The 23499-nt window shown below is 40.3% G+C and overlaps 1 protein-coding gene across 1 annotated transcript in view; it reads left to right on the top strand.

Moving 5' to 3' along the window:
• The first annotated feature begins 815 nt into the window (after positions 1-815).
• The window catches only part of slc1a7b (solute carrier family 1 member 7b), a 46635-nt gene continuing 23951 nt past the window's right edge, over positions 816-23499 (top strand). Inside the window, exons 1-2 of the mRNA XM_026159730.1 lie at positions 816-1114; positions 22243-22322. Of these exons, the coding sequence (XP_026015515.1) occupies positions 974-1114; positions 22243-22322 (221 nt within the window). The 5' untranslated portion in view covers positions 816-973. The remainder of the gene's footprint in view (positions 1115-22242; positions 22323-23499) is intronic.

Raw genomic sequence — 23499 nt, 5'->3', positions numbered from 1 at the left:
CATAAACTCCACTGTTTACAAAAGTATTCTAGAGTCGAATATGAGGCCATCTGTCGGTCTGCTAAAACTAGGCCAAAGCTGGGTCATGAAACAGGACAATAATCCAAAGCACAGCAGAACAGAATGACTGAAGAATCAAGATGTTCCAATGGACCAGTCAGACGTCCAGACCTAAACCTGACTGAGATGCTTAAGACCTTAAGAGAGTGGTATATAAATGGATGCCCACAAACCTCAGGGAACTGAAATAACATTGTTAGATGATATGAGAGATTAGTGTAGTTCATTTACTGACACAAATGGCACAAATGCCCAAATAGTGAAAATTGTTAATTAAAACATCTTCATTGAATTTGTTTAAGGTTGAGGAAGATCTTATTTGGGTATAGTAAAATGGTGACAAGGTTTGGAAGCAAATTGTCCAAAATCCTGTATGAGCATTGTTCTTGGTGATACTGGGTTGCAAACCCCAGGATCATCATGAATTCTGCTTTGCTGATTTAGCCAACATAAAGTTTTCAAAAAGCAGTTCTATGACCACTGTGTGTGAGACATATCCCCCTGTTTTCTCAGAGGGTCCGTAAGGTTACTCTGCTAACCTTTGTCAAATTGTTCATGGACTTTTAATCCAGCTTCAGACCTATTTAATACAGTTGCACTATAACAGGATTGGGAATCTTTAACCCCCTGTGACATGGTTGCCAGCTGTTCCCACCCACTCACAGTGGGTCAGCCCACACAGGGATGCTGATGGGTGGGGCAGGATGGGAGGACATGCCTGGAAAGTGAGAGGATCCTCTTAGCTTAGTGCAGATTGCTGCAGCGTAAAGACAAGAGGAATGCTGAGCCCAAAGGTGCTTTAAAACGTCGCAGAGGAGTGGATATTTTTCCTTCATTCTTACACCTGGAGTTTAAAGCTTTGGTTGGGCCATATTTATGGATTGCTGAGAGGACAGACGACAGGTGACTCACAATGGCCATGGCTTTGGATGCAGTGTGGGTGAGGGTGAAGAATGTTTGCAAGCAGAACGGGCTCCTCATCATGTCAGTGATGGCTGTGGTCATTGGATGTCTTTTGGGTTTCTTCCTGAGGACACGGCGTCTCACGGAGCAGGTCAGTGTGTCTCCTCCCCTTGACCCAGTGTGACGTCATGCAGAGAGAATCCTGTATGTATACTCAGTACAAAGACATAAGGTTGCTGTTTTCATCAAATTGAGAAAATGATGCTTATATTAGCCATGTAAAGCATTATTATTCATACCAATATTTTCCCAGTTTTATTGAAGTTCAGCCTTTAACCCTAAACTGCATATTGGCTAAGTGATAAAGTGCTTACCCTTGTACTGTTTAATAAAGGCTGTCATCAAAAACTAAAAATCGTCTGAATTTTCAGAAAACAGACCTTATTTCCAGGAAACCTACTGCATTCATAACAATATCAAATAATAACAATTTGAAAGCGATCGCAATAATTCCCACAGGAGAATGAAAAACCCTCTGGTTGTATTTGATAAAATTGTACTACACTCTCTGCAATAATGAGGATTATAATGCATTGCAGGAAGTAGTTGTGTGTATTGCTAGAATGGTGAGGAAACGGGCAATAACAAAGCGAGTAAGACTGGCTAGCCAGGAGTTTAGTGTATAGCGAGATAATAACCTGAAACACTGGATGGAAAGACCAGCAGTCTCCATATTTAAATTCCTAAGTTTATTGGGGAAGAGCTGGAAAAACATTGTGGAAGCAAATCAGTCAGAGGCTTCAGCAAAAGTGTTATTGTAAAATTTTCAAAAGAAATGATGCGTTTGTTTTTCTGCTAAATGAGTGAAAAGTTATATTAGCACACTCTTGATGGTACTCCTGCTTTAATGTGTCTTTGCACTGATTTTACATTTGCTTCTGTCTGGATAGAGTGTAACTGTTTTGGGTAGAGATGTCTCCTAAACACATGCAGGAGCAATAAAGTTCCTTTTTGAAAAGAGCACAGCAAGAAGAATACACTCACCAAATGGATGTGTGATTGTTCCTGTTCAAAGTGGCTGTGCAAGTTGTGGGTCTTAGCTTTCCTAAGAACTCCTCATTCATACAACACGAGTGACTAAAGTAGTTTTTTTCCACCATAAATTAAAGGTAAAAACATGCATGAAACTGAATAAAAACTAGAAAGAAAAACACTGTGTACTCATCTAGCTACCTTCCTAAGCAGTACTTTGAGATTTAGACCATTAGTGTTGAAATCTTTTGGATGAATGAATAAAAATTGAATTCTACTGAGCTGTGATTGATAAATTTGGGTGGAAACGCCTTGGGAATGCATTCATGTCTCTGGAGTGTGTGTGTGTGTGTGTGTGTGTGTGGGGGGGGGGGCGGAAGCTGCATCTACACTGGAAGTGATCCACTCCTTGCACACTGCTTTGAAGCTGAAAGTTACCTAATTAGTAGGCAATTGTCTATTCTATATTCAGCATACATGTCAGTCACTGGTACATGGTGATGTTATTGGTAGTCATTTCAAGGTCTCACCTGAAAGTTGAGAAATGTTTATCTTGGATGGCAGCAGTTATTTAACCTGTACCAGGTTCAATCGCCGAACATCATTCAGTTTCTGGTATCTGAGAATACTATTACTGAGAATTGCTTCCAGTGTGGGTGCAGCTTTAATTTGTGTTACAGAACCTTGTTTTTTACTCACTCATTGCCCCTCAGATTTGTCCTGTGAACTATCAGTTCTAGCTTCATCCAGCTATATACGCCTTACACGTGAATATCATCTTTTCATTTCTACCCTGTACTGCAGCTGACTCAGAGAGGAGAGACACACAAAACACAAAACACAAAACGATGCACTTAGCTCTGCATCACTTCTACTGAAGGGGAAACTTTTAGCTGCCACTATAATAAAAGGAATAAGTATAGTAAGCAAAAGCTGTTTACTTGTTCATATATCAAACCATAGTCATGTGCATTAAAATTTGCTGATTGCCAGTGACTCCCAAAAGCAAATATGAGCCCTCTGAATTTAACATTTAACAAGTAGCCATAAATGGATAAGAAGCTGCAGTCCAAATATTAGGTAGCAGAAGCTAACTCATAACATAGGGCCAGCTAGATGCCTACAAATAAAATACCAGAAATTCACTAACTGAAGTGCAGCCCTCCTGGTCTGTTGGCACAGTTAACTGCACAGCAGATCATATTATTTTCTCAGATATTTTACTCCTTTCAAGGCTCCAAAGCGCTCCAAAATGAACAAGGTCGAGAGATTTAGTTCAGTGGCTCATATCGCCTGAGGTAAAGCATAGCAGACAGAAAGTGATTGGCCTGCAGTCTCCTGTGTCAGCATCCACCTGCTACTCAAAGTACCATACATATGTATGATGTATAGCTTAAAGCCATATCAAAATTTAACCTGGTTATATTAATATTCATCTTCGCTCTCAGGAGCTTAGTGCATTCCAGCACGGTACTCTGGTAGGATGCTACTTGTGCAACTTGTGCTCACTACAGACTGCTGACTATTCTATAGTCATCTGTTAGTGTTGAAGCGATTGGGAGCGATCGCAACTCAGCCAAGAAGTGGCAGGCCACGTAAAATCACAGGGCGACCTTCAAACTTCACGTGACCTTCCGATCAGCTCGAGAAGAGTGCGTAGAGAGCTTCATGGAGTGGGCCGAGCAGTTGCATCTAAACCAAACGTCAGTTGCAGTGGTGCGCTCTCAGAGATGTGCTCTCTGAAATGACGAATCACACTTTTCTGTCTGGCAATCCATTGGATTAGTCTGGATTTGGCAGTTGCCAGGAGAATGGTATTTGTCTGACTGCATTGTGCCAAGTCTAAAGTTTGATGGTGGAGGCATTACAGCATTGGCTTGTTTTTCACGAGCTGCCCTCAGTCACCTTAGTTCCAGTAAAAGAAACTCTTAATGCTTCAGCATAACAAGACATTTTTGGCAATTTCATGCTCCCAACTTTGTGGGACCAGTTTGGGGATGGACCCTTCCTGTTCCAACATGACTGCACACCAGTGCACAAAATAATGTCCATAAAGACATGGATGATTATCCAACATTGGTGTCTGACCTCACAAATGTCATTCTGGAAAAATGGACAAAAATTTCAACGCGCTCCTAAACTTGGTGGAAATCCTTTCCCAGAAGAGTTGAAGCTGTTATAGCTGCAAAGGGTGAGCTGACATCATATTAAACCCCATGGATTAAGAATGTGATGTCACTCAAGTTCATATGCATGTGAAGGCAGATAAGCAAATACTTGGCAAAGGCAATACAGTGTCTCTCGCTTACTCTAAATTTCTAAATAACACCACATACTACATAAACACTGGCCATTTGAACCCCTTTACAGTTGTTTTTCTGGTGATGCTGTGCTGTTACTATATAAGAGAATTTAAACCAAAAGAGAAAACAATAACTTAGTTGCTATATTTATTATATCCCTCGTGCAGAGGAAGTATTTGTGTTCCTGTGTGTGTGTATTCATGTTTGTTGTCATTAATTTATTAAAGCATTTACAGGAAACCTAAGCATTCATTTACAGTAAAGTTGCTTCGGTCAACAAGCAGCTTTAATGGGATCCGTAAACAAAATGCAGCCTTTTTCTTTCCCATCAGCCTTCTGTCTAAAGCTCTGTCAAATTCTCAAATAGACCTAAAAATAGCTTGTGGCTCCTTTACTCTCACAATAGGGGATTACAATCCAATCAAATAAATGCTTTCTCTAATTGTACATCAAATAAAAGTGCCTGTCAGTGGGGCTCATCACAACCTACACAGAAGACATTTATGTTTCAAGGCAGATTATCTGTTTCTGCTCTGAACCCCCAAACACAGATCCTCTCTGTGTTTGGGGGTTCAGGGCATAAACAGGAAGTACAGCTAATCTTTTTAAGTGTGTTTTTGTGTTTGTCTGTATGTATGTGAGATAAGACTTAGCTTGTTTCGGGGAGCAGGGGGATTGGACTGTGCAGCAGAAAAATGAAAAAAGAAGAAAAAACAAAAACAAAGATAATATTCAAAGGAATTAAAATCTGAAGAGAAGAGACATCCTAACATTTTTTAGCACAGGAATATATGAAGTACAAGTGTAGGACTGGGTACTGGGTGGGTGACTAGATTACAGTATAATGGAAGTCTGTAGAAGCAGCCCATTAGTTGCAAATTTCACAGTTAGACTGACAAAGAATGTAAAAATAACTCAAGATTATTTCTGTGATGAGATCGCAACAGACAGATGCACAAATACCTGGTGGAGCTGGTGATTGTCATCGGGAAAATATTTTGCCACAGGGACACACACACTGGAAATATTTCTCAGAGATTTTGATCCATATTGACATGAAAGCAGAGTTGCTGCAGATTGTATATCAAAGCCATGATGTGAATCCCTTGTTTCACCACATCTCAAAGATGCTCTGGTGACTGCAGAGGCCATTTGAATACAGTGCAGTCATGTTCAAGATTCCAGTTTGAGGTGACTGGAGGTTTGTGATATGGTTCATTATTCTGCTGAAAGCAGCTGTGGTCAGAAAGGGCTGGACATGGTCAGCAACAAGGCTCAGTGCACTATTTGTACTAAAGGGCCCAAAATGTGCCAATAAACACACAACATTACATCATAACCAGCCTGAACCACTGATACGAGGCAGGTTGGATTGAGGCTGTCATGTTGTTTATGCCAAAGTGTGACAATCTTACAATCCAAACGTTGCTGCAGAAAATGAGAATCATTAAACCAGGTGACATTTTCTCTAACTTCCTACTACAAACTTTTGTTGAGCCTGTGTGAATTGTGGTCTCAGTTTCCTGTTCTTGTCTGACACCTGGTGTGGTCTTCAGCTGCTGCAGATGCATAGATAGATAGACTTTATCATTCAGACTTCATTCATACACCATTCAGTGCACATCAAAACTACTCAAACTTCTCAAAAATACTGAGACTAGGCCGTCTGCCAGTAACAGCCGTATTCTAAGTCACTTAAATTATCTTATGCTCTAATGCTTTGTCTGAAGTTCATCAGGTCATCTTGGCCATGCCTGCATTCCTAAATGCACTGAGTCACCGTGATCTGATTGGCTGATTAAATATTTGCATTAATGAGCTTTTGAAGAGGTGTACCTAATAAAGTGGCTCTTGTATATTTTTGACTGAAGCACTGATTAGACCTACACTTTTTTTTCAGAGTGACTGAAAGCCCCAAGGTGAAGCAGCTAAACTCGAATAGTCTGTTTTCCATACTTTTCAAATTAATTCAGCTCAGTTTTATTTCTATAGCACGATGTTATAAAAGCAGCTGCCTCAAAGCCTTTTATATTGCAGAGGAAAGACAACATTAGAGAAAACCCCTGTTTCATACTGAAAGAGGAAAACTATTTCTGCATATTTGATGTGAGAATGAATTAGTAAAGACCACAAAGTCAGATTCGGGTTTGCGTTTCTCTGGGTTTTTTGCACTTTTGTCTTTCCTCTTTGCTTCATAAACAGCAAAGAGGCAGATTAGAAATTTGAAGGAATGGCAGCACAAGTCACTAGCTGGAATCAAACTGCAGCTGCGGTGCTGGGCATTTTCACATCTCAAGGTGTCAAGGTATTGTCATTTTGTTCAATGAATCTGGTTGCAGCCAGTGTGGTATGTGTATTTTAAAATGACCTTAATGCAAACAGAAGAAGAATATTTATCAAATAAAAAGTATGACCAGTGTAGTTATGATCTTGCTGTCACTCATTTGGTTGCTTCAAAGATGGTAGCCAAGTCTGAGACTGGTCACGGTCACATGCCATCTTCAAAGTAACTTTGTAACTTGTGATAAAGTGGCAATTAGACAGAGTCAGCCTGCTGTTTATTTGTGTTTGAATGGAGTTAGGCAGGCAATTACATGCACTCCTTTGTCTGATTAAGTGTGATAAATCTGTTGCAAGTCTACTGCAAATCTGTTACCCTCTACATACGGATAAAAAAAACCCTCACAATAAAGAACATCACATTGTGTTCTGTAGGAAAGACTAATTCTGATTGGTTGCAATATGTTGGTTATCTTTCTGCAAGTGCAACAAATTAAATTATAAATTGTAACTATTTGCAAGCCTTCAAGTCGCCTCCCACTAGGCAACCTGTGCAATCACTTTGCAACTGAAAGTGCTGGTCCAGAGGGTGAGGGTAAACAAAAGGAAGAGTGAAGTGTAAATAAGACAAACAGACAGAATGAGAGAGAAACAGGACTAAACAAAGAGCAGAACTAATAGGAGCAGGTGAAACTGATGACAGCAATAAGATTTTTGAATTTTTGAAATAAAACTGGGGAAAAAGTGAAGGAAAAACAAGCAGGGAAGCAGACAGGGAAGCACTGAAGGGAAACTGAGGTATTAGAAATACAAGGAGTCCATTATGGTACAAGCACCATGACATAAGATGTCCTTTGGCGCCAGAGATAACAGTTCTATTAAATAAGAAATAATGTTCAGCAGGTCTGACATGATGACATAAGCTGTGGAAATAATATCATTTCTTGGCAGAAAGCTTTACAAGTTCTGGAACCTATATTTTCAGTTATCCCACCAATAATGCCTCTCTTTGAAGCTTCCAGAACCTACAGCTTTCAAACTCACAGCTCACATTTTGTAAAGTAACTTTTCCAATCCCATATACACATATATATATATACACTCAACAAAAATATAAACGCAACACCTTTGTTACTGCTCCCATTACCCATGGGATGGACGTAGAGACCTAAAATTCATTCCAGATACACAATATAACCATCCCTCCCAAACAGTGGTCACAAATCAGTCCAAATGTGTGGTAGTGGGCACATCTGCTATATTGAGATAATCCATCCCACCTCACAGGTGTGCCACATCAGGATGCTGATCTGACATCATGAGTAGTGCACAGGTGTACCTCAGACTGCCCACAACAAAAGGCCACCCTGGAATGTGCAGTTTTTTGTGCTATTGGGGGTCTGGGGACCCAGAACCGGTCAGTATCTGGTGTGACCACCATTTGCCTCATGCAGTGCAACACATCGTCGCATGGAGTCTATCAGATTGTCAATTGTGGCCTGTGGAATGTTGGTCCACTCCACTTCAATGGCTGTGCGAGGTTGTTGGATATTCGTGGGAACTGGTACACGCTGTCGTATACGCCGGTCAAGCACATCCCGAACATGCTCAATGGGTGACATGTCCGGTGAGTATGCTGGCCATGCAAGAACTGGAACATTCCCAGCTGCCATCTGCCCTGAACAATGTGAACCATGATTCATCTGTGAAGCGCACACCTCTCCAACGTGCCAGACGCCATCGAATGTGAGCATTTTCCCACACAAGTCTGTTACGGCGACGAGCTGGAGTCAGGTCAAGACCCCGATGAGGACGACGGGCATGCAGTTGAGCGTCCCTGAGACGGTTTCTGACAGTTTGTGCAGAAATTGTTTGGTTGTGCAAACCAATTGTTCCAGCAGCTGTCTGGGTGGCTGGTCTCAGACGATCTTGGAGGTGAACCTGCTGGATGTGGAGGTCCTGGGCTGGTGTGGTTACACGAGGTCTGCGGTTGTGAGGCCGGTTGGATGTGCTGCCATATTCTCTGAAACGCCTGTGGAGACGGCTTATGGTTGAGAAATGAACATTCAATGCACGGGCGACAGATCTGGTTGACATTCCTGCTGTCAGCATGCCAATTGCACGCTCCCTCATTGCTTGTGGCATCTGTGGCATTTTGCTGTGAGACAAAACTGCACATTCCAGGGTGGCCTTTTGTTGTGGGCAGTCTGAGGTACACCTGTGCACTACTCATGATGTCAGATCAGCATCCTGATGTGGCACACCTGTGAGGTGGGATGGATTATCTCAATATAGCAGATGTGCCCACTACCACACATTTGGACTGATTTGTGACCACTGTTTGGGAGGGATGGTTATATTGTGTATCTGGAATGAATTTTAGGTCTCTACGTCCATCCCATGGGGAATGGGAGCAGTAACAAAAGTGTTGCGTTTATATTTTTGTTGAGTGTATATATATATATATATATATATATATATATATATATATATAAAAACACCCAGCACGCCCCTGCGGGCGGTTTATCCTTCAAGCTCGGGTCCTCTACCAGAGGCCTGGGAGCTTGAGGGTCCTGCGCAGTATCTTAGCTGTTCCCAGGACTGCGCTCTTCTGGACAGAGATCTCCGATGTTGTTCCCGGGATCTGCTGGAGCCACTCGCCTAGCTTGGGAGTCACCGCACCTAGTGCTCCGATTACCACGGGGACCACCGTTACCTTCACCCTCCACATCCTCTCGAGCTCTTCTCTGAGCCCTTGGTATTTCTCCAGCTTCTCGTGTTCCTTCTTCCTGATATTGCTGTCATTCGGAACCGCTACATCGATCACTACGGCCGTCTTCTTCTGTTTGTCTACCACCACTATGTCCGGTTGGTTAGCCACCACCATTTTGTCCGTCTGTATCTGGAAGTCCCACAGGATCTTAGCTCGGTCATTCTCCACCACCCTTGGGGGCATCTCCCATTTTGACCTCGGGACTTCCAGGTTATACTCGGCACAGATGTTCCTGTACACTATGCCGGCCACTTGGTTATGGCGTTCCATGTATGCCTTGCCTGCTAGCATCTTGCACCCTGCTGTTATGTGCTGGATTGTCTCTGGGGCATCTTTACACAGCCTGCACCTGGGGTCTTGCCTGGTGTGATAGACCCCAGCCTCTATGGATCTTGTGCTCAGAGCTTGTTCTTGTGCTGCCATGATTAGTGCCTCTGTGCTGTCTTTCAGTCCAGCTTTGTCCAGCCACTGGTAGGATTTCTGGATATCAGTCACCTCCTCTATCTGCCGGTGGTACATACCGTGCAGGGGCCTGTCCTTCTATGATGGTTCCTTGTCTCCCTCCTCTTTCTTGGGTTTCTGCTGCCTGAGGTATTCACTGAGCACTCGGTCAGTTGGGGCCATCTTCCCAATGTATTCTTGGATGTTCGTTGTCTCATCCTGGACTGTGGTGCTGACACTCACCAGTCCCCGGCCCCCTTCCTTCCGCTTAGCGTACAGCCTCAGGGTGCTGAAGAAGGGACTGCTCTCACAGCTAGAAGGGACTGCTCTCACAGCTAGAGATTGACGAGGTACAACACAAATGCTACGGCAAGGAGGAGTCAGGACGCCAGGTCAGGGGGGAGATATCATCGCCCCCACCCAAGATTGGGTACATAGCCCCAAGTGCGATAGGAGAAGGACCGTTGAGTGCGAGAGGAACTGACCTGAAAAATAGGATCATGGCCAAGCTTGAAACCTGGATCCCCCGTAGCCGGTTACCAAGATTACGTGAAGTACCCTCAGAAGGTCTGCTAGATGATGTTAATGCAGCACTACGGACAATACCTACAACCACGATTACCGACACTAACAAGCTGATCTACAATACGGCAGCAGTGATCAGTGAGATGCTTGGCTACAAGTTGAACAGCCACAAGGGGCAGTACCCTCCATGGAGAAGGAGGCTAGAGGACAAGATCAAAGTAGCACGGAGGGAGGTTAGCCAACTAACGGAGTTGCAGAAAGGTGCGACAAAGAAGGTGCATAAGAAATACAGCAAGCTGTCCATACCTGAGGCCTTGGAAACTGCCAAGCAAAGACTCACAGCCTTGGCCAGCCGCTTGAGGAGGTACACCAGAGAGATAGAAGGCAGGAGAATAAACCAGCTGTTCTCCACAGAACCAGCAAAGGTGTACTCTCAGTGGCAAGAGAACAATAAGACAACAGCACCACCAAGGCTGGAGACGGAGCAATACTGGAAGGGCATATGGGAGAAGGACGCAACCCATAACGGCAATGCTCAGTGGCTAGTGGATCTGAGGGCAGACCACAGCGACCTCCCTGAACAGGGTCCAGTAACCATCACAGTGGCAGATATCCAAGAAAGGGTCTCCAGTATGAAGAGTTGGACAGCACCAGGGCCCGACATGGTTCACGCCTACTGGCTAAAGAAGCTGACTGCACTCCACGAGCGTCTGGCAGCACAAATGAACCAGCTGCTAGTTAATGAGAGACACCCAGAATGGCTAACCGAAGGTCGGACGGTCCTGATCCCCAAGGACCCCAAGAAGGGACCGGTCCCCTCCAACTACCGACCAATAACCTGCCTCAGTACTACATGGAAGCTCCTGTCAGGCATCATATCGGCTAAGATGAACAGGCACATGGGTCAATACATGAGCGGGACACAGAAAGGAATTGGCAAGAATACCAGAGGCGCAAAACACCAGCTACTGGTAGACAGAACAATCAGCCGAGACTGCAAGACCAGACTGACCAACCTGTGCACTGCCTGGATTGATTACAAGAAGGCCTATGACTCAATGCCCCACAGCTGGATACTGGAATGCTTAGAATTGTACAAGATCAATGGGACCCTAAGAGCCTTCATCAGGAACTCAATAGGGATGTGGCGTACAACACTAGAGGCCAACTCCAAGCCCATAGCACAAGTCACCATCAAGTGCGGGATCTACCAAGGAGATGCTCTGTCCCCACTGCTGTTCTGCATAGGCCTGAACCCCCTCAGTGAGATCATTAACAAGGCTGGCTATGGATACCGACTACGGAACGGAGCAGTTGTCAGCCACCTCCTGTACATGGATGACATCAAGCTGTATGCCAAGAGTGAACGAGACATCGATTCACTGATCCACACTACCAGGCTATACAGCAATGACATTGGAATGTCGTTCGGACTGGAGAAGTGTAGTCGGATGGTAACAAAGAGAGGGAAGGTAGTCAGAACTGAGCGGATTGAACTACCAGAAGGCAACATTGCAGACATAGAGGACAGTTACAAGTACCTGGGGATCCCGCAGGCGAATGGGAACCATGAAGAGACCGCTAGAAAAGCTGCAACCACCAAGTACCTGCAGAGGGTCAGGCAAGTCCTGAGGAGTCAGCTGAATGGTAAGAACAAGATCCGGGCCATCAACACGTACGCCCTGCCCGTGATCAGGTACCCTGCTGGGGGTAATAGGCTGGCCAAAGGAGGAGATAGAAGCCACTGACATATATATATATATATATATATATATATATATATATATATATATATATATATATATATATATATGCAACATAGCTGTATTACAAAACATAAACAACATGTTTGGTATATATAACTATAACGAACTTTTCTCAGTGATGCTGTTTATTGTACTCTAATGCTTCATTGTGTCACACTTGGTTGGTGAACCTTGTCAAATTGTACTGCCCAGTTCACTGCACACGCACACACACATGCAGGCATACGCACATTGACCCTTAATGCCTGAGTGCAAGATGAGCAGAGCTGCAACAGACCTTCTCTGCTGGTCGTATGCAAGTGCTAATCCTGCTCTTACACAGCAAACTAAGCTCTCTCTGCTTAACAGAAAAGCGCTTTAGCTATCATAATGCATCCACTTTGCCCTGCAGACCCTCAGTCCACTGTCTGTACACCTCCCCCCTGACACCATCCCTACATTCATCAACTCTGTGCAAAACATGACTTTCATAAGTTGATGGATAGTGTACTGGCATTTTTAGCTTCTTAGCATGCTGGACGCCTCTTGTTCACCACACCTTTGCAGCATTTTCTTTTTTGTGACAGCTTAGACAGTTTTTGCTTTTAAAATAATAAGAGACTAACTTTGCACTTTGCACAGCCTGGAAGTATAAATAAGACTGGAACAACATTTACAAGAATCAATCAAGCAAGCAACTGCCAATTTTGTTGCTAAACCAAAATTTAAAAAGAAAAAAAAGTTTGATCTGAAGTAAAAGAAAAAAAAACTGCAGTAACTATGACATTATTACATATCAATGGGTCACCGAACACACATCTGCAAAAAGCTTTATTCATGTCAACACCTTTTATGTTTTGTGACAAAATATGAGAAAAAACTCATATATACAGTAACGGACATTTTGATCGTGCACAAACACAGACACACACACACGGTTACACACACAGCCTTACAAGCTGAAAATTAAACTAACAATGCAATTGTGTTTAGTAACAATACAGTTATTCTGAATGGAAAATCCTTGACCTTCATTAATATTTCAAGGAAGCTTGAATTATTTATGAAAATGTGTCTTTCCAAAAACAATTCTCTAGTTTTGCTCTCTGCTCAGTGTCTTGGGTGTGAGGTGCATCCTTTCTCAGAGTTACAGTTTTATTTTTATTGTTTTGTTTTGTTTTTTAATGAAAAACTGTTGGTATGAGTTGTGGGTAGAGACCAAAAGCATTATGGGGTCAGGAACTTGGTTATTCAGGAGGGCTTAGAGTGGGGCCATTGCTTCTGATCGAAGAGAGCCAGTGGAGTTAATTCAGGCATCTGATGAGCGTGCCTCCTGGACGCCTCTTAGTTGAGGCTAGGCTCAGACACAGGATGCTGGAGAAATTGCATCTCTCCACTGGTTTGGGAATCCCTCAGTCTGTCCTCAGAAGTGCTGGAAGAGGTAAGCATGGAGAGGGAGGTTTTGGCTAAGACCACTGCCTGTGCGATCTACATCCAGATGAGCATTTTAAAATGGATGAATGGACTTCTGCAGCCAGACTGTTTACTGAACATAACTCACAATGCAGGAATGTCAGAAACAAAAAAAGAAAAAGGAAGATTTTTCCTTTTTGGTCCTTGAAGTCAATAAAACTGCAGCAATTTGTGTCACATAGAGTGACGTCAGCAACTTTCCACAGCAGTTGGTCTGCCAGCTAGAAGCTAATGCTGCTTCATACAACTCAAATAAGGGAATTAAATATATATAGTTAACTACTGCTAATCAATTGCTACACACTGTCTGCATGTACTGTATGAACTCCCAGTTTACCTATGAAAACATATAGAAGTAAAGAATAAATCATTGAGTTTTCCATTCTAAAGGTGACATCACAGTGACTTTCTTATGGTAACGGTTTTCTTCTGTTTGTTTGTTTTTTTTCTTTTTGTTACTCACCTTTTTATTTATGACACATCCGTAGTCCATATAATTATTGCCTCAAAGTTGGACTAATTTAAAATTTTATTATAAGAATGTCCCTTTAGTTCTTTGAAAAACCTCCAGCTGATCCAAAGTGTTGCAGAGGGAAGGTTAACATGAAGTACAAAGAGAGATGGAATGTTTAAGAAATCAGATTTTTTTCAGTGCTCATCTTAAGGTATTTTTAAAGCCTCTTTAAAGAAACACCCCACTGTGTAGCACTTCTCTCCTCAGTTCCACACACCAAACAGAAACTGTTTAATCTCATACAAAAAGTGCAGGGACCACATTTTTGTGTGCAATCAATGCGGTAAGATACTTTACTGAAAATGACTAGGTTGGTTTAACAAAATGATAAGCAATGACACCATATCAAGATCAAAACAATAAAGAGCAAGCCCACAGTTGCAAATCAGCAGCAGGAGAGTCTATGACCTGTGTACGTGACAAATAAAATTTGAATTTGAATTTGAATTTGAATAGTATGAATAGCATAATGAAGTTGCATTTAGAGGTTGGGACACAGCATGATGGATGGCTCAGACAGCACAGCAGTGTGGATTTTGCGACATACCTCAGATGCTAAAAGCAGCGATAAAGTATAGAACAACAACAAAAACAAAGTGAACAATATATTGATATTTATCTTTATAAATTCATAAATGCTGTGATATGGGATTCAGCTGCACTTCCACACTATACTCAGATAGCTTGACTCCTGTCCTCTTTCAGCAATAACCCCCCTCAGTGAACTCCCTCTGTTATCCCTGGAAAACAATATTACACTTCCATGCCAGCGCCATTCATTTCTCTTTTTACTAGTTGTATTTTGGACAGTTTAAAATATTTTCAGACCTTTATTCCTCCAAATATTTTTTAAAAGAAACAAATTAATTCCTTTAACAAACAACTATGATGAATTTCCATCTGGCTAATGGTATTTATAGATCATTAAGACTGACTCTCAGAATTATTATTCTCTACTCAAACTCTTATCTAATAATGTTTGCAAAGAGGCGCTTGATCTAAGTTATATTTTTGAGTTCGACTTGTACCCCTGTTCCCCAAATTACTAAAGAAGTGCTGTTTTACTCAAATGAGACATTAATATGGTGTGTGTTTAATTTGGTTGGTTAGATATCAAGTTGTGTTGCTTTTTGAATGCTTTTAATATAAATAACTTTGTATCTTTGGGTCTGATCATGATTAGGGAATTAGGTGGTGATAAGTCTGGACCAAGGCTAACTCACAAACACAATCATATTGCCAGGGGATCTAGGGGCTCAGATCACTGCAGCGCTGTACTGGAGCCTGTGTATTCCTGTCAATTTGCCTCCCTGTATAAATAATTCCTGTAAAATGCTCTCCTTGTATCATCCCACCAATTTCTAGTGGGATTAGCTCAGGACACCGACTGTTTTTAAAGCCACCACATCTGTTTGCTTGGGGTCACTGCCCTGTTTTCAGCCTATCTGTGAAAATGTGCACCGCCACAGCTCTTCTAGATTTTTTTGTGAGTGACTAAATGTATAACATCCAACAATCAACACAAAAGACCATGATTGCTATTGGCAAGGAGTCTTCACAACTGAACGCTTGCAACCTTTCATTTTATATGGATACCTCGTAAACAAAGAGCTGCATTTTTACACATTGAAAGAAACAAATTATTGTTTAACTGTTTCTGGTCTCTACCAACTCCTAAAGAAAATATGTGGCTGAATGTTAGGCTGAGAGTAGTGAGAATGAATTAAAAGACTAAAGCTATACAAAAAAATGTAAAAACAAAAAAACATAAAAGTAAAATAGTAAACTGAAGTTTTGCAGGGAAGAAAATTGTCTACGCTGTGATTACAGATATTGTGCCTGTAATAAAAATGTGTAATCACCACACTGAAAAGCATTGCTGATTGAGGAAATCATGTTTGGCTGGTTTACGTAATTTATTGATTACAGAGATTGTTTGTCCACGTCAACAGTCTCTCTCACAAAAGGAGCTCCACAAGGTCCTGCACACACGATTTCAGATAAGTGGAGGATAATGAATGGATGGACAGACAGACAAGTCGATTTTGAACAAATAAATACAAATACAATAAAAATAAGCCCATCTCCACACAGTAGTCTAAATAAGGTAGAGAACAGTAACAGATTTTTCACATGTGACATTTCCAGCAAATTTTGTCAGCTATTGTCACACCCACAAATTGAGTTTTATGCACTTTTTCTAAGCCAACCCCTCTATTTGTACCTGAACTTAATTATTTGTTTAATGGCTACAATATACCATTCACATTTAACTGACCTGGCGGTTGTCATTTGGATAGATGGATGGATGGACTTACATAAACTTAAAGGGCCTTTAATTCATGTTCATATGTGATTAGGTGTCATGTTATTAAAAATTGATATTTATTTGAATTCATGAATTATTATTTATTATTTAGAATAAACATATTTTTATATTATATTATTATTATTTTTCTATTATATCAAATTATTATTTTTAGAAACAGGAGCAAGCAACATAAGACTTCACAGGAACATAACAGAAGCTTTGACAAAGGGAAAAGAGGATTATTATACACAGAGTAAACACTGGGCGAACAAAACAAAGGTGGAAGTATTGACAATCTAACAGACAGAGCTTAAAAGCCAAAAGAAATCCAGATTATACACAGTAAACTCTGTGGTGCTCATGCTCTAATAATACATCCGGTGGTTCTGAATCCAGCACAGCACCTCTAAGGACTCACTTTTTTCAATTACCATTTGTATTTTCTAACTTCAAAATTGAAGCCTCAATCACATGTTTAACATTAAAATAAATAAACGATACACCTTGTTCATCTCGTTTTTAGTATGTGAAAACGTTATAACACCTTCATTATTAATAAAGGGCATTAACCAATTAATTTAACACAAGATAAAACCACCCTCTATTTATGATGGGATGAGAAGAGAATAAAGAAAACGTAAAAAACATAAATACTTTTATGTAAGGTCTTGTGTAGCACATATTCAATTGATCTTTATATTCTGGTGCATGAAGTGTAATTATATTTTAAATTGCATGATCCTGGTTCAGAGCTTTGAAACTGCACTGCGCCCGTAGAGACCACTTGGGAGGAAAGAAGCTTTGTCAAGCAACTGATCCACTGCCAGTTTCATTTTGGAGATATGCGCTCTGGCTGCATGGGATGGAAACAGCACAGCTGATAGAGAACAGCTGTCCGCTGTTGCACTGGACAGAGGCCAGTGTTAAGCCTGGTGGACTCACAAACACACAAAACCCCACAGGATCTGCTGACAAACTCCCCAAAACTTGCATATTAGATTTACCTCTCTGTGCTTAGCCATGACTCTCACCTCTTTTCCTGTTGAAATATTCCTTCCACCTACGCCAGTCTCTATTGAGTAATAGAGTCTGTGAGAGGAATGAACAACAAGGTCTACTTTACACACCAGTGATGTTGCTTTGGGAGTTTCTTAAAGTCAATCAGAAGGGATTTCTTTCCATAAAACTGAGTAATAGTCAGTTGAACTCCACTTTCACAGTAGGTGTTGATTTTGTGATTTGTGAAAGATTTTTAAAAAATGCTTTTTTTGAAATATAAGTGTCTTTGATTAGACACTTAAGTTTAAAACTACTCTTTCTATCTTTGAGATAAAACAGTACGACTCATCAGTCGTACTGTTATTGAAAGTATCTGCATGTAATGATGCATGAGATGGTTATGAATAATTTTTTCTCTATTGGTTATATTTTTATTTGTGAAGAAACTTGTGAGCTCATTACTAGTTAAGGTTCAAGGAAAGTTTGGCTCAGCAGACTGATTCTGGCTACAGTGTTGAAAAGAAAACTGGGGTTGCTCTTATTTTCTTCACTAATGAAAAGTAAGATGTCAGTTTAGGAGGGCTTTTATATAGAGCAATAAACTATTTTTCCAGGTTAAATGAAGATCTTCTAAATTAATGAGATACCATTTTCTCTCTAACTTTTGGGTTATCTGCTATAAGGTGCACATTAGAGAGTTATACCAGGAAGTCAAGTACTTGTGATTTGAGGCTTTCTTTTTCAGAAGCGCCACAGTATCCAGAGTCATGCACAATGTCGATGTGACACCATTAACAAGATAATCGACCTCTGTGGGAGTAGCAGCTCTGCACTGTGTTGACACAATAAGTGGAGGAAAAATATGCTTAAATGTAATTACTGCGCTTTCAGAAAGACGTCTACAGTAATGAAATGTATTACCCACTATTGAGTAATCCATTATTGTAAATTTAAGTGTTATTAAGAAGTAATCAGACAAAAGAGGGTTTTCAGGGAACACTGCATAAATGTTCAGCTCCTATGTCACATGTCAGAACAAGATCCAGGGTGTGATTGAAGTGGTGGGTGGGTTCTTTTACATTTTGAGCCAATTAAGTTTAATAATAGGTTAAATGTTTCTTTTGATCTTTCTTGTTGCCATCACTGTGCAGCACTATGATGAGTTGGGCATTTTCTGAATTGAATGAATGAATGATATTAAATCTTATAAAAATACAAAACAAACATGATCTTATTGCTTTCCAGTGTATTGTTTTTGTAAGTGCATTCATTGTAATCATTAAGAAACATGTCAGAGAAATCTCCTGTGATGGGTCCATTACAGTACAGGTTTAAAAAAAACAAAAAAAAACACCAAAAACCAAGCTAAATTTATATAGGTAGTCCTGTATTCATCTAGAGAACATGCAGAAAGTAAATTTGGTAGAGTTGAGACATGGGGCAACAATGCAGAGCTGAAATGAAAGGCCTGCTTAAGTGAAAATAAAGGGAAAGCACAAGAGACAGAAGACTTACAAAATAAATCTGGAAGCAACAAAACACAGAAGCAAAACTAATACATGACTGAACATGGAGAAACACAAAGGAGGCTACAATCAACAAGGAAATCCAAATTCAAAAAATAGAGGACAACAAAGGTCAAACAAGAAAGCGACTACATGTTTTCTATTGACCGTTTTCTATTGACCAACTGGGGTAATTTCTGAATAAAATGAAATCTGAACATATGCAGTGAAAAGCAGGGAAATGTAAGCTGTTGTAGGTCAAAAGCTGGTATGTCATCCATGTTAATACACTGTCCATATGTGTAAGCCCGCTCTGCTGCAGCTGTTTTTTTTCCATCTGATTTAACAAATCTCTGTTTAATGCTTAACAACTTCTCATGTAAACATCAAAGAAATGCAACACCAGTGAAAGGTAACAGTGAGATTTTTCTTTTTCTGGACCACTTTAACATCACATTTTCCATCCATGCGATAAATTGATAGCCTGGTACTCCCACGACAGGCTTTCAATTTATCGCAGGTCATGAACTTACAGTTGTTCCAGTATGTTATAATAAACTGCCAGTTAGGGGGGAAAATCTGTATATACAAATGAAAGCAATAGAAGATCTGAGGCTTTGTGGGATTTACAACCTTGATAAAATACTCATCACCTACCTTGTTCCAACTGGAATTACAAAATCACTGCTTTTGTGACAGCCAGGGACATAATTTCATCTCAAGGCTAAAGTCAACATCAAAGTCAATCGGCCTTGGCAACACAATTGCCTTTTTTTGCTTTTTAAACACTTTTAACAATTTGTTAATTCACCCTGTTAATTTTTTTCCCACTTATTCAGTCAGGAATGAATCTGAATTAAAAAGAAATGACTAACTGTGTGGCACTCCCTCCTCAATGACGGAGAAATTGTTAGCGATTTTCAATAAGGATTGATACTTTGTTTGTAATTCTAAAGTTCAGTATGTAGCCCACTGAATTGAAACAAAAAAGAAGCAGCACTGCAGTAAATGTCCAAAATGTTTGATATGTCAGTGATGGTAGCTCCAGCTAGCTGGGTTTTAAACGCTAGCATCAGAGCTACCAGGGTTATAGTTTGCCTAGTTGTGGCACAGAGCCAGTTTTATGAATAAGAGAGCTAGCTTTCTGCTACAGCTGTTAATATTAATGTACAGAATTTCTTTATGGATACTTTAATATGATTAGGTTATGATTAGTGTTGTTGTTAGGCCCACCCAGTAAAGTATCTGTGCCCCCTTAGCTGAATTCTATTAATAATAAAAGTTGCATTAATTCATATAGTTTGTTAATGAAAACCTTAAATAGCCATATTAGTAAAAAGTCATAGCTGTGCAAGTTTTTCAGTGCTTCTGTAGCAGTCCTGGTAAAAGAAGAAGACAGAGTGGATAGGCCAATAACAGTCAGACTGCTTCTAATGTCTCTTTGAAACCAAAAATACCTCAGTCGTCAGTTTGTGCAACTACTTTTAAAGCATGGAGGTACTGAAAAACTGCGAAACAAGTAGAAATGTGCTGAGGAGATTCTGTGTTCACAATTAGCTGGTGAGTTCATTGATCCACTTTCAGAAAAAATGTTTCTCCTTTTTGTTTCCTGCTTTCCCATATGGAAAAGAAATAGTAAAAACTTATATGTGACTCATGAAAGTGGCCACTTTCTCATTACTTTCATATATTGTTTTAGTAAGTATCCAAAACATACAAGTTTCATTATATAATTTTTCAAGGGATCTTATATCTGTTTTCACGCTTGTATGCTTTTCATACAAGTTTCACACAAGACAGATACAAACTTTATAAGATTTATATATATCTTTTCCATATGGGTTGCCTCTGCAATCTAAGACAGGTATTTTTAGACTGTTTAAAATTGTGGCTACATTATTTTATGGGTGTACTGTGCATGTATGGTTATAATTGTGCATAGCATGACTTGAGCCAAGTGACCACCTGTCGACTTCATATGGTCTGCTGCTAAACCTGGGTTAAAGTCTAAAGAAGGGAGAAAATATTCACATATTCAAATCTTGGTTTTCAGTTACAACTGCTATGAAATGATCGCATTTGTTACGCTCTCCTCTTTTAGCCAATTACTGAACCTAAAGACAATACCTGAAGAACCCTTTTCTCTATACTGACATAAGCTTGTAGATGATGTGGTGGCTCTTAACACTTTCTCCAGCTTCTCTTTCACCAATTCACCTCCATCTTTCCATCATACAAGCTCCCATGTTCTTTCTCTCATTCTTTGTGTTTATTGTCAGCGTGCTTCACCAAGTAGAGTGAATTTCAACCAGCATACACCTGCTCCTTGAGAGGATTCAAAAATAGAACATTTGATCCGTGAGTGCTGGATTTGTTTCCCATCTTTTGAGATTTGAGTCTCTAAATGATGCCCAAGTTTGGGCTCTGAGGCACATACTGTTTTGTTACTTAGTATGTATTGCTACAATTTTACAGAAACAAACCACTTTTAAATACAGGTTGCTACGTGATACTGTGAGCCACCGTTATTCTGCTGCAACCAGCCCTCATCTAAGGGTGTTACATCTATCCTTTAGATGAAATGATCTCTTTTTCTCAAATTCCACACATTGTTACTGTTGTGAAAATCAAAATTTCAAATACCATTTTGCTTGTTAAACTTAGCATAAGGACAAAAAAATGTTGTTTTCTATTTCTGCAAGTCTTGTGATATTTTGTTTCTCAACCTGGCAGAGGTGTGGGAAGGACAGTGATGAATCAAAAGATTTTCTGTACTAGGAAATCTACAATATTTAAGTGTAATTCAGCATCACATTTTTTATAATGGCTTGTGCTGGATGTGCATTTTCTTCCTGTATGATGGTGGATGTTAAGAATGCTGGGAGTGACCAGGAGGGACAGGATTAGAAAGGAGAACATAAGGAGGGAATGCTGAGGCTGAGGTGCTTGGAGACAACATTGGAGACACAAGGCTAGGACAGTTTGGAGAACACGCAGAGGAAGAAGGCTGAAGATGGAGCTGCCAGGCAGCAGTAAAAGAGTATGTAGTGAAGGATGACATTCAGAGAGTTGGTGTGACAGAGTGCAAGAGATAGGGTGAGATGAAGGTGTTTACAATGCAGATTAAACATGTACCCATTTATTAGCAAAGAAGAAAAATAGGAAAATAGTCAGAGTCTCATTTCTGTCCATGAAACTGAATTTTTTTTTATAACAGACATCTAAACTCTTCAAAAGGTAATTCATTATGTGTCACTGTCATGCCCTGCTCCTGTTCATTATTTCTTTTTAAGTAACATAAGGTCCTTTTCAAAAATCTGTGTGATAGACTTCCTAAAATTACCCGTGACCATTATTTCTCTTCTCTTACCCTGACAGGAGGTGAAGTACTTTCAGTTTCCTGGTGAGCTACTAATGAGGATGCTGAAGATGCTGATTCTCCCACTCGTCGTGTCCAGGTACCTGCACGTCAGTACAGCTCTAACACAATGACCCAAATCACTACTTAACTTAGCATATCTAAAGTTTCCAGTAATGTATTCAGTCGGTTATTAAGACATACATACATTTACATTCTGCTGGTTTGGGATAATTGACATTGGAATCAAGTTTGACAAAATATGTGAATCTAAAATAAAATAAAAATAAAATGATATATGTACTTAATTTTAAGTCCATGTGAATAGAAAAAATAGAAAAATAATGTGATCAGCTGCTTGCCTGTACTGCAAGTACAATAAACTGACAGTATTGTTTGCCTTTGATTCCTAGCTCCATTTGCGCTTGATCCATCGATTGAACAGTTCATCTCTGTTTCTTTGTTAGCTCATCGAGTATCCGGTCGTTAAGTCTCCTTAGCCGTGTCTGGGCCTAAACTCCGCTGCAGGTCCATATATCAAACGATCACTATGGCATTACTGAGAGTTGAAAAACTGTCTAAAGTCTTTCATCTTTAATAAAATGATCAGCGTTCTGCTCTACCAGGTGTAACAATTGAGTTTACCATCCAGGCATCCATGAAAACAGAATTTATGACATTTAACAGAGTTAGAAGTTAGCAGGAAGTTAGCTCACTAGCTTCTATCTAAATACAATATAGCATGTCCTGACTGCGGGGTTTTTGAAACAAATTAAAACGTACAGCTCTGTTATCACTTCCAACATAAATGAAGACAGAAAACTAAACAGCCGTGACGTTTGTAGGGTTACTGAAGTTGGGCTAGCTGGTATATAATGATGTGCTACGTGACCGCTAGCGACACAGCTATGTTAGCATAATATAAACAAGCTAACTTTTTTTCCACTCGATAAAACTTAACGTGAGTGTTCTCGGTGGTCAGGAACAAATGTAATCACATGGCAGGATGCTGTAAAAGGACCAAACTTCAGCCAGGAGAACAACTGAGATAATCCATCCACAATACGAGGTTAGTCATTCATATACTGCTGCATGGGCTGGGCTGTAGTTACATCCTAAGGTTTTAAAAACTGAGCTTAAATAAATGATTAGCGGTAATAAAAGCCGAGGGAGGTCAACAGTGATCACTGACTGTTTTAGGAGCTTTTTGAGATCAAATAGAAGAAAATACATAACATTAAACATGTTAACAACACAAAAGCCATATTAAACGCTAC

Source organism: Astatotilapia calliptera, chromosome 23 (genome assembly GCF_900246225.1).
Source record: "Astatotilapia calliptera chromosome 23, fAstCal1.2, whole genome shotgun sequence".
NCBI lineage: Eukaryota > Metazoa > Chordata > Actinopteri > Cichliformes > Cichlidae > Astatotilapia > Astatotilapia calliptera.
Note: the sequence above shows the minus strand (reverse complement) of the source record. Positions and strands in the feature narration are given on the sequence as shown.